At 37.8% G+C, this 12,403-nt stretch overlaps 1 protein-coding gene across 4 annotated transcripts in view; it reads left to right on the top strand.

Moving 5' to 3' along the window:
- PLA2G7 (phospholipase A2 group VII) overlaps positions 1-11,202 on the top strand; it is a 37,875-nt gene extending 26,673 nt beyond the window's left edge. For all 4 annotated transcript variants that reach the window (XM_063096656.1, XM_063096657.1, XM_063096654.1 and 1 more), the window contains 8 exons: positions 223-316; positions 2,352-2,420; positions 3,538-3,664; positions 4,517-4,630; positions 5,793-5,884; positions 7,183-7,353; positions 9,565-9,713; positions 10,526-11,202. In XM_063096656.1, coding sequence (XP_062952726.1) covers positions 223-316; positions 2,352-2,420; positions 3,538-3,664; positions 4,517-4,630; positions 5,793-5,884; positions 7,183-7,353; positions 9,565-9,713; positions 10,526-10,668 — 959 coding nt within the window. In that variant the 3' untranslated portion in view covers positions 10,669-11,202. The remainder of the gene's footprint in view (positions 1-222; positions 317-2,351; positions 2,421-3,537; positions 3,665-4,516; positions 4,631-5,792; positions 5,885-7,182; positions 7,354-9,564; positions 9,714-10,525) is intronic.
- The last annotated feature ends 1,201 nt before the right edge of the window (positions 11,203-12,403 follow it).

Raw genomic sequence — 12,403 nt, 5'->3', positions numbered from 1 at the left:
ATCTGAACCTGTGGCCTTGGTGTTATTAGCACCACACTCTCCCGAGTGAGCCATGGGCCGGCCCCTTTAGTAGCAGACTTTTTAATGAATTTACTATTGATTTATAAAAACATAGATATAGATATAAATGGGTTTTATGCTAAGGAGATGTGAGTCAAATTAACTAGCAACATTCAAGTTAGAGAAAACACTAACTCACTATAATCTCCCATTGTTGTCTAGGTTCAAGGACAACTCCTGCAAACTGGAATGCCCCTCTGAGGACTGGTGAAAAATATCCGCTAATTATTTTTTCTCATGGTCTTGGAGCATTCAGGTAATATTCAAGAGGTTGAACAATTTTAACCTTTAGGGATCAACGACTGAATACATTTTTTTTTTCTAAAAAAGGAATGACAGATTTTGGAATGTCATGCTGGCCCTTGACCTGGATGGGGTTCCTCAAGGATTGGCTGTGGTCTTTTGATCAATCTTAGCCCTGTCTTGTCAAGTAGTTTCCCCTCCATCCAGCTCATGGGGTTTAGCCTCACAACAAAGGAGAGAGAGTACTGATTTTTTACTTCTTATCCTTCCATATTATATCTACACTCTCAAAGTCATCCTTTGTTAGTTCAGGTCTTCTGAAAAACAGACTCCAAGATTGGATTAGCTGTAAAAGACATTTATTGAGAGAAATACTTCTGAAAGAGGAGAAGGGACAGGAAAAGATGCCTTCAGAACATGATGTTGGTTGAACACCTGGAAAGGAGATGGAGACGGGAGAAGGACTGGGTAAGAAGAGTCTCAGACTGTAGCACAGGGCTAAGAAAGATTAGGCCAGACCTATGAAGAGAGGGCTTGATACAAAGTTGCTGTTCAAGAATCCTGCATCTCACAGGAATGGACCTGCATTAGCACCCAAGCTGTAAAGTCCCTGGGAGCAGCTCACAGGAAGCTTAGCCTTCCACTTGAACATGGTGATAGATCCAGAGGGGCATCACTCGATGGGGTCTTTAGTAAGCATGATATCTGTCTGAGTGCACATTTTCCTGACCATATCCTCTCCACTTTTTTCTACCATCTTCTCAACTGCCTCCCCTTCTTCCAACCTGGCTTTTAGCTGGGAAGAAGTTGGGTAGCACCTGCAATAAAGAAGTATCTTGGCACTTTAATTGTACCCTAGCTACTTATTTGATTTCTACTACACTAATGATAGGCAAATTAGAATCCGAGGGCCAAATCCAGCCCAAATAAAGATTTAGTGGAACACAGCCACACCCATTCATTTTTTACATTGTCCATGGCTACTTTTGTACTACAACAGCAGAGTTGAGTAGTTGTGACAAAGACTGTATGGCCCACAAAACTAGAAATATTTATTCTCTGGCCTTTAATAGAAGAAGTTTGCTGATCCCTGTACTAGAACATTTCCATCTCCTGAAAAGGTCTTGTATCTTCATCAGTAGAAGATACAGTTTCTAGCCACCTCCGTTTCATTCTCATGGACATTTCCTACTGAATACATGATATGAGAAAAATTGTGCAGAATGAAGATGTAGAAGAGGGTATAGGATGCAGTTGCTTAGCACATGATTTTTTAACCACTTCACCCAGTCCCATCATTTAAATAACAGTAACCTGTGTTATTTACCCTGTTTCAGATGTGGTTATAAGCAATGAAGATGTATTAACTCACTTGATTCTCACCTGTGAGGTACCATACTACTATACCATCACCTTTTTACAGATAAGAAACTAAGGCAGAGAAAAGACAAGTGACTCATCCAAGATACATGGAACCAGGATTCAAACTTAGTGGTCAGACTGCAGGTCCCGCTCTCTTAACTACCATACCGTCCTGCATACATTATCTTATCAAAACCTTATAACTATCCTAAAGCAAAAGCTTTATTATGTGCCCCATTTCCAGGTAAGAACAAAAATTCAGTAATTACCTAAAATCATATAGCTAGCAAGTGGCAGAGCCAAGATTAAACCCCAAAACTCTCAGAGACAATATTTGTAATCAGTGCACCAGAATTTCTCAACTGCAGTACTATTGACATCTTAGACCAGATACTTTCTTGTTGTGGAGGATTATAGTGTGCATTGTAGGAGGTTTGGTAGATTCCCTCTACCCACTAGATTCCAGTAGCACCCTCCCCCCAGCTGTGATAATGAAAATACCTCCAGAAATTGTCAAATATCCCCTAAGAGGCAAATCGCTCCCCTTTGAGAACCACAGCTCTCCTTTCTACTCCAGGGCACTGCAATAAGGGTGTGGTGCCCTCCATGTTCCCAGTTTTACTAGTGGACCCAGCCTTGTAATCTTGACTGGTAGGTGCAATGCTTTCCTCTTTTCTGTTTTGAAGGACAATTTATTCTGCTATTGGCATTGACCTGGCATCTCATGGGTTTATAGTTGCTGCTGTAGAACACAGGTATGTTACCTGATATAGCCGGGCTCTTCAGACAAATACAGGGAATGTTAATGCCCATAACTATGCTTCTAACTTTCATAAAAGGTAATAAAAATGTTAATGGAATTTTCAACTATGATTATATAATGAGGAAAAGAGATTGAGTTAGATTGCCAAGACTTAAAAAACAGCTAACATTTCTGGAGTATTTATTGCATGCCATGTACTAGGCTAAGTGCTTTCATACATTACCTTGTCTAGACTTCATAACCATTCTATGAGATGGTTACTATTATCATTGTTTTAAGGAAGAGGAAAATGAAGGTGAGAAAGTATAATTTGCTCAAAGTCACACAGCTAGTAAGTGGCAGCACTGGGATCTGATTCCAGAGAGTGAGTTTTCAACATGGCTGAATTGTGAAGATAGAATGGGTTGAGTTTACCCACAGCTCAACAATAGACAATAAGGTTGTGCAAGGAGGGAGTTAAAGCGTACTGCCCTCCAAATTGAGAAGGTACTTTGAGACCAAAGAAGGAAGCAGGCAGTCCATTCAGAGATAAACAAAGGTATTTATTAATGGGGGTGACTTACACATAGGAAAATTGCACACAATGAAGAATCAGACATCAGCAGATGAGAGCTCTGGCACTCTGCATTTAGGTAAAGGTGTTTTATAGGAAAAACCTCTGTTACTAAAAACAAATTTAAGAAAAGAGGTCAAGAAAAATAAGTTGATAACATCATTCACCAGGTGTCTTGTGATCCCTGAGGCAGGGGATCTTGTGATATTAGTGCTCAGACTACTGTCTCCACCTGCTGTAATAAATCATTCACTCCCTAAAACCTATGTTCCTTTTACAGCTTGCCCTAAAGTTAAGGTGTAATTAGCTAGCAAAGAAGATAAATGAGGTTAAACGGAAGTCAGCATGGCAGGTGGGGCACAAAATAGTGTCTTCTTCACCCTCTAAAAAGATCTTTTTCCTAGAACTCCCTTGGGGTTCTCTTTAATGAAATAAAACATGTACAGTGGAATTCAAAGATCAGAGGGAGGTTGAGTCAAGGATGGAGTTAAGGGACATAAGTCAGATGAGGAAGGGAAAGAACATGTAAAAGTAATTAATCTGGTTTACATTATAGAGATGGATCTGCATCTGCAACTTACTATTTCAAGGACGAGTCTGCTGCAGAAATAGGGAACAAGTCTTGGCTCTACCTTAAAACTGTAAAACAAGAGGACGAGGAGATACCTGTACGAAATGAGCAGGTACATTGCAGTGAGAGGAGAGGTGGCTTGGTGACCTAAAAGCATGTACAAAACAATGACATTCGTTAATTTAATTTTACGTACAGCAAGCTATGTTCCGAGCTCTCCTGCTTCCCATTCTCAAAAGATCTGTCAGAAGATTCTCTGGGTAATAAAATTCTCTTAATTAAATGTCTGGTTCATAGTAAAAACAAAGCAAACACAAAAATCCCAGGAAATGTTAGTGAATATTCAGAATTCTCTTGCATTAAAACTTCTAATTTAGGATCTCAAAATTGCTAAAAAATAAATTAATAGATTCCACCCACCAGAGGCAATATAAAAAACACTACTTTTTAGAGAAGCAGTATATAATAGTATAAGACTACAGGCCTTAAAATCCAGCTTTCTATGTTTGATTCCTGGCTCTATCACTTTGCAGTGGGGTGGTCTTGAACAAGTTAATCTCTTTGTGCTTCCACATTTTATTTGTTACAAAATAATGAATAATAACAGTATCTGTCTTGCTGGGCTATTGGGATGGTTACATAAAATAAATCACATTGGCCGCTTCTTTATAGTGCATGCTTTACACATGTTATTGCTCTTAAATCCACCCACATTTCATTGAGGTAGGCATTATTATACAATAAATGGAAACTCAGGTTAAGTAAGTCATCTGAAGTCACACAGTAGGTAAGCAACAGTGCCAGGATTTGGACTCAGCTGTATCTACCTGCAAAGTTTGTGCCTGTGTCATTATGCTACCTTGTATTATCATCACTTATCTCTTAGGCATTTCCAGTTTATAACCAACCATTTTTCTCACATGCAACCTCTACATGGACTTTGTTATGACTTTAATCATATTAGGTACGACAAAGAGCAAAGGAATGTTCTCAAGCTCTCAATTTGATTCTTGACATTGATTGTGGAAGGAGAGTGAAGAATGTATTAGATTTGGAGTTTGATTTGGAACAACTGAAGGTGAGCTAGGAAAAAAAAAAAGCCATTTTTCCCTTGTCTGTAGTTTTTTATTGTTCTTTTATTTAATTTTTTATTGTCCCATAATTTTATTGTTTATTATCTGATTTTCTGCTGTATTACAAGGTACAACATGAAAAAAGGCTGCCAGCACACACACACACACAAAACCAGTAAAGTATTAAAGCAATGAAGAATGCATTAGGTTGAACTGTATATGAAATTGTCAACAGTCAGTCAGTTTTGATCTACAAAAATGACAGTTTCTTATGGTTCATCCCAATACCTCCAGTGGAAGTATTATAATTTCTTGAGCAGCTCCTACGTGTTTTTGAGCTTGATCTTGAAAAGTTGGTCAAAGTTTTGGACAGAATTTTGGGAGGGGGTTGAAGAATATCAGACAGAGCGTACAGCAAGAGCAAAGACTCAAAAGTGTGTGTGAAGGGTGGAGTGCGGGGAGTGGAGTAAACCAGAAGTACTTCAGTTTGAGGATAAGACGATGGTCTGTTCTCCAGTTCTCCAGACACAATGAAGAGTTTGCTGTCTCTCAACCAGCCACTCTCTCCTGTATCCAGCCCTGTGTACATGCTATCTTCTTGGCCTGACACCCTTCCCCTTGACCAACTCCTGCTTGATCTTCAAGACTCAAGCCAGGCATCACCTCTTCCAAGAAGCCCCTGTGGACTCCAGTGCCCACCCGTGGGCCGGATTAGCTGTCTGTTATGTGTGCTCCTTGGCACCACAGTATTGCATTGTATCATGCACCTTTATAACTTTCTTCCCTGACAGAGTGTGAGCTCATTGAAAATGAGACTACAGTGCCTGGTATACAGCAGGTACTCAATAAGTACTTATGGAATGAACAAACTAATAAACCTGAGGTGGGGAGAGGCAGAAGTGAGCACTGATGTTGAAGCATCAAGTGTAGTTGACTAGGAAGATGATGATGTTTACTTCTGAACCTTTATGAATGTTTATATATATATATATGTTTTATACATATGTATATATGTGTGTATATATAAGTACATGTATTTTTTTTTATAAGAAATCAAGGTACTTAACCACACCTGTGAAACGAATAACTGTATGATTGACAAAACCATTGAGTCTATTCTAACACCACATGAGGTAGTTACTAATTTATACATGCTTTTTCACATAGGACTCTATCGATAGGAATAAAACAGCAGTGATTGGACATTCTTTTGGTGGAGCAACAGTTATTCAGGCTCTTAGTACAGACCAGAGATTCAGGTAAGAGAATAAGACAGAGTAAAGAAGAGAACAATAAATTATTCAAAGAGAAGTAGTGATAATACTTGTGAGGTGTAATTTTTTTAATCAAATTTTTAGTGAAGAAAGGACCCTTTGGGGTTTTCTCTTTGTCTATTTCTTTGCCTCCATCAAGTACTCTATATAAATTTTCCTAGGCAGAAACCACATACTTCTCCTTCTATTAAAAACTCTCCCCACCCCTTATATAGTTTCCCTCATCATTCTTATTTATCTGCTCAAGGGCTTAACATTTTTACTCAGAAATTTATCTTATACACATTTTTTTTCTGTGACATAATGATTGTGATAATAATATTGCTATCATATAGTTTTTCCAAATTTCCCCAAAAGGCAAGGACATTTAAAAAAATTTTTTTTCCTTTCATCTTTAAGATGGAGCTGGGTTTAAAATCACACAATTATTTGGGTAGGAGTCAGGACCAGACCCTAGTTTTCTAACTTGCTGAAATAATTTCTTTCTTGAACTACTTCACTCCAGACTGATAAAATAATGTAGTACCAAACATACAGAAAGTGGGTGGGATCATTTGTGAAACTTCCTCTCGAATTTCTTAAAATCTGTTTCAATGTACAGAAGTTCTCTTCTTTCATCCACTCAGCACATTAAATGGAATGTCTACCTTGAATTTCTTAAAATCTGTTTCAATGTACAGAAATTCTCTTTTTTTTATCCACTTAGCACATTAAATGGAATGTTTAAAAGGTCAGGAAACAGAATAAATTTACTTTTAAAAAGAAAGTTAGTTACATTTTCAAATGATATACTCCATATGTTTTTCTTCAACCCTCAGACAATTTTCAGTTGAAGCACCCTTAAATATAAAGCAGTGGGTCCAATTGTTACTCTGAAAAGGTATAACGAATATACTATGGAGTGCCCCAAAGCTCTGGAAACACAGAGGAAATGGTGTATTTATTGTACTTTTTCAAATACCCCACAGTTTTTCAGAAATTATTACTTATTTTAAAATCTATTTTGTGGACAATATAATGAAATATGAATAATAAGAATTTTTAAGGTTGCAATTCCTAAAGGCCTCCTAAAGAAAATGATTCTACAATTCCAGGTCTGCTACCTTATAAAGCTAATCATATCCCATTCCCACACTGAAGTATAACTCCTCTTAAACCTAGCAAAGTAACCCATAATAAACTGGTATGGTGTGTGTCCATTAATCCTAGCCTTATTAGGAAGTCCTATATGTTGGCCAGTGTGTGACCAGCCTTCTTTCATCATTGTCAACAAATATCCACAGATGTGGTATCGCCCTGGATGCATGGATGCTTCCAGTGGGTGATGAAGTATATTCCAGAATTCCTCAGCCCCTCTTTTTTATCAACTCTGAACGGTTCCAATATCCTGCTAATATTATAAAAATGAAAAAATGCTACTTACCTGGTAAAGAAAGAAAAATGATTACAGTCAGGTAAGTATTACTTTTTTCATCATCTGAAACAGAAACTTGAAACTCGGATAAATATCAACAGATATCATTTGATAGTCATTACAGAATTGCTAACTGGGTTGTTTTAGACAATTCAGTAAGGAGAATATCAGATAATATCAGTTTCTAAGTACATTTAGACTTTTTAAAATGAAATGTTTTTAGTAGTGTTAATGTATATAGTTCACATATTGGTAATTGAAATTTGCATTAGGCTACATGCTACTTTTATCCAGACACCAGAACAAGCCTACACATTTTCGGGGGTGGGGTGGGGGAAAGTATTCCATCATTAGGCTAGGCTTGGAACTCTTTAAAGAAAAAGTCAGATAATCTATTGAGGCCTGCAGTGGGTTTGCCTGTTGGGAAAGAATGAGTTTATAAATTCCCAGAACCTGTAATGGGGTGCGCCCTTGAGTGTTGGCAATATGCTTACATCCTGGACATGGGAAAGAACTCCCAATAGAAGAACTCACAATGAGATGTTACAAACCATAAAGATAGAACTCATTCCTCTCCTATCTGAAACCTAGTTTACTTAGAAGGAAAGAAAAGGCAGGAAGGAAACATGCAATATAGGCAATAACCACTAATGGGGTCAGACAGTGGAGGGGTCCTTTCCAACTGAAAAGAATTCTTAAAAGAGATGGGAATAGAACTGGATCTTGTAGGATACAGAGAGGTTAAATAGCTGGTGAGGAAGGGTCTAGGTATTTAGGTAAGGACTTCAATTTTGCTTATCTGTATGTACAAGTGTCTCTAATTCTGAAGGAGAAATAATACAGAACACTTAACCTTTCCTGAACCCTACCTTCCCTGCTAGGCTCTTACCTTATCTTTTTTCTTCCTTTCTCTGCTAGATATCTTGAAAGAATAGCCTGTATTTAATATTTCATGTGCTTAGTTTTATTCACATCTTGACACCTGTGGTCTAGCTTCCTGGGCCCCCACTAGTGTGCTGAAGCTGGTCTGCTAAGGACACTAAAGACCCGCTGCGTGACACACCAGCAGCCACGTCCTAGTGTCAGCCTTTCTCACTGTATCTGCTTGACACTGTTCACTACCCCAACTTCTGCTCACTTGGCTGCTCGACCTACCTCTTTCCTGCTTCTCTCATTGATACTGCTCCTTCCTTTTCTCCTCAGGCAGCATCTAGGCTTCTGCTCTCAGATCTCTCATGATCCTGTCTCTGTTTACCTTCTTTATGTTTCTCATACTCAAGTTCCAGCTGGAATGTGGGGAAGAGTGAGAGAGTCAGACGACCCTGTTTTGAGCTTAGATGACAAAGAATGATGGTTTGCTTGTAAGAACCAGCAAAATGAAGAGATGCAGTGGGGCTGAGAAGATGTCGTGTTTTAACGTTGGGATTTCTTATCTTGAGAACTGGGAAATCCAGGTAGAGATGTCTGGCCACAATTGGAAAAGTAAAGAATTTGCGTGATTTTATAGATGAAACCTTTGGAGTAGATGAGACTGTAAAGTGAGAAAAGAATTGTTCTGAGAATAAGATCTTGAAGAATGCCTGCCTTTAGCCAAAGGGAGAAGGGTGAAGAGCCAGTGAAGAACACAGAGTGGTTAGAGTCAGACAGAAATGTGCAATGTCAAGGAAATGAAGAAAAAAAAAATTGCAAGAAAATCAAGTGTCAAAATAAGCACTAAAAAAAAAAAAGCCATTCTATTTGATGTTAGGCTATTAATGAATTTAGAGAGCAGTGTGAGTGGTATTTATAAGGGGCTTACAGTTTAATGCAGGAATTTTTTAAAAAATCTTTTGACTCTAAGGCTTAAATCTGAAGTGTTTTGACTAGCATCAAATAGATACCAAGTTAAGTAGTAGGGGTGAGGTGGTAGGCTCAGGCTCTGAATTCAGGGCCCCTTCAACAAACAACACATTTTATCTACTCAAATTGGAAGTATTGTAGTCCCCTAAAATGTGGGAATCATTTCTTCTAAATTCCAAGTACCAAGTAAGACAAGATTCTTTGGATTGTTTTTCTAGAGGGAAGATGAATATACTCTAAGATCCATAAATGAACAACCTGTGACCCTCAAATGCATCTAAAAAGATCAAATTATAAGTTTTGTTTCCTTGGTTTTCAGTAAGTAGGCCAACCAGGCCAGTATCTTTTCTGTACCCTAACTTCAAAAATAATTTTGTCAATGTGATTTCTAAATGTCTCATTTTTCTTTTAGGGGTTCAGTCCATCAGAATTTTGTTGACTTTACTTTTGCAACTGGCAGAATAATTGGATACATACTCACATTAAAAGGAGATATAGATTCAAATGTAGCTATTGATCTTATCAATAAAGCTTCATTAGCATTCCTACAAAAGCATTTAGGTAAGAAACTAATATTCTTTTATGTCATGAACCAGAGGATACTCAGGACAAAACGGTCTATTTATCACAGTTTTAGTCTCATTTTAACTGTTTCCACTTGGTTTATAATTAAACAAAGCAGTAAATCAATTTGAAAGCAAAAATTATAAAAGTTAATTTTGCTGCTTTGCATCATAGAAAGCAAGTCTACTTGTTAAAGCTAATAGTCTTTCCATGAAGTCTAAGTGGACTTCCATGTTGGTGATTGTTTTAGACCATTTCTGTTGACATAACAGAATACCACAGACTGGGTAATTTATAAACAAATGAACTTTATTAGGCTCATGGTTCTGAAAGCTGGGAAGTCCAAGAGCATGGCACCAGCATCTGACAAGGGTCATCTCATGGCAAAAAGTGAGAGGGCTGGAGTGTGTGAGACAGAGAGAAATGGAACCAAATTTATCCTCTTATCAGGAGCCCAATCCCGAGATAGCTAACACACTACCGCAGTAATGGCATTAATCCATTCTTGACGGCAGAGCACTCATGGCCTAACAACCTCGTAAAGGCCCCACCTCTCAACACTGTTACAATGGCAATTAAATTTCAACATGAGTTTAGAAGGGGACATTCTAACTATAGCAGGGATGCTGACAGCAGGGTGCCTCAGTCCTAATTTTCATTCACATGCAGCTGCTAAAGCAGCCTTGTTGCAGCCACACACAATACCTTTCCTCTATAATCATTATGCAATTTGTGTAATTTGTAATTCTGTGGTGCCACCTAGAGGCACTGAACTGCTAAATATGTTTATTAACGTTTATATTTTACAGAACTTCATAAAGATTTTGATCAGTGGGACTCTTTGGTTGAAGGAGAGGATGAGAATCTTATCCCAGGGACCAACATTGACACTACCAAACAACATGTCACTCTACAGAACTCTACAGGAATAGAGAAACAGACATTAGATTAAAAGAGCTTTTTAAAAAGTCTTGTTTAAAAACTGTCTAAAATAGTGTGTGCGCGCATGTGTGATTTTAATGTATTTTCCTAAATAACTCATATTTAAAAATGTGGGCTATACTGTAACAGTGATTGATACTTGACTGTTTTCCTTTAAATGTAAAGAAAGAATGCAGTATACAAAAATCATACCAGCCTAAATTTTAAGTTTACTAAGATGATCCTTTTTAAGTGCGAAAATTAAAAACTTCTTTTACATTACCTTAATAGACAAATATATTAAAACAGGCACACTGCCAATGAAAACCTGTTGCTATGACATAAGACTCCCTAAACATACAGTAAAAACAGATTTTCTTGCCTTTTATTCTCTATTATGGGCAGTAGAGTTGAGTTTTAGCAACATGATATTCTAGGTAGAATTTGGCAGTGCTTTTCCTTGACTTTTGGTCATGGTAAGAAAAAATCAGATCAAGCTGGTAATAAAGCCATTGTATTAGCACAGAGATACTATACAATTTTAAAATGATGACTAAATGTGGAGTGGACAAGGAACTCTCATACATTGTTGGTGGCACTGCAAAATGGTGCAGCCTCTATGGAAAATGGTATGGAGGTTCCTCAAACAATTGCAGATAGATCTACCATATGACCCAGCTATCCCACTGTTGGGAATATACCCAGAGGAATGGAAATCATCAAGTCGAAGGTATACCTGTTCCCCAATGTTCATTGCAGCACTCTTTACAATAGCCAAGAGTTGGAACCAGCCCAAATGTCCATCATCAGATGAGTGGATACGGAAAATGTGGTACATCTACACAATGGACTACTACTCAGCTATAAAAACGAATGAAATACTGCCATTTGCAACAACATGGATGGACCTTGAGAGAATTATATTAAGTGAAACAAGTCAGGCACAGAAAGAGAAATACCACATGTTCTCACTGATTGGTGGGAGCTAAAAATTAATATATAAATTCACACACGTGCGCGCGCGCGCACACACACACACACACACACACACACACACACACACACACACACACACACACACACACACACACACACACACACACACACACACACACAAACCGGGGGTGGGGGAGAAGATATAACAACCACAACTACTTGAAGTTGATATGACAAGGAAACAGAAAGGACATTGTTGGGGGGGAGGGGGGAGGGAGAAGGGAGGGAGGTTTTGGTGATGGGGAGCAATAATCAGCCACAATGTATATCGACAAAATAAAACTTAAAAAAAAAGAATATTGGAGACAAGGCAAGAACAGCAATTAAAGAAAGTTGGTCATGTGTTTGCATTTTCTTTAACGCTTTATTTCTGATGTATTCTACTTAACTGAAGAAAGGTGCCACTGGTATGTAGGTATATAAGAGAACAGAGATTTCTCCTCTAACACATTAAATTAGTTACTCACCCAAGGGCTGTGAAGGATAACAAAGTTATCCTTAAATGTATTTAGAGTTACATTTGCCTTCTTCATTTTCCAATTAAATTTATTTAATGGATGTTTTTAATTCTCCATGTAGTAGTAGAAGTAGAATAACACAGTTCAATGGAGGTTAAAAAGATAGCTTAGAAATGTATACATGTATACATCTGGGAGTCATGGAAAATGATTTTGTTTCTCAAGGGATATAAAAATTTATGCCACTCAGTAGTTATGTTTTGGTCTGAATTTGGTCTCGTTCCTATGAATTTTCCATAATAAAGTTTAATT

This window comes from Cynocephalus volans, chromosome 5 (genome assembly GCF_027409185.1).
Source record: "Cynocephalus volans isolate mCynVol1 chromosome 5, mCynVol1.pri, whole genome shotgun sequence".
NCBI classification, from domain to species: domain Eukaryota; kingdom Metazoa; phylum Chordata; class Mammalia; order Dermoptera; family Cynocephalidae; genus Cynocephalus; species Cynocephalus volans.
The sequence above is the reverse complement of the archived record's forward strand: the minus strand, read 5'-3'. Positions and strand labels throughout refer to the sequence as shown.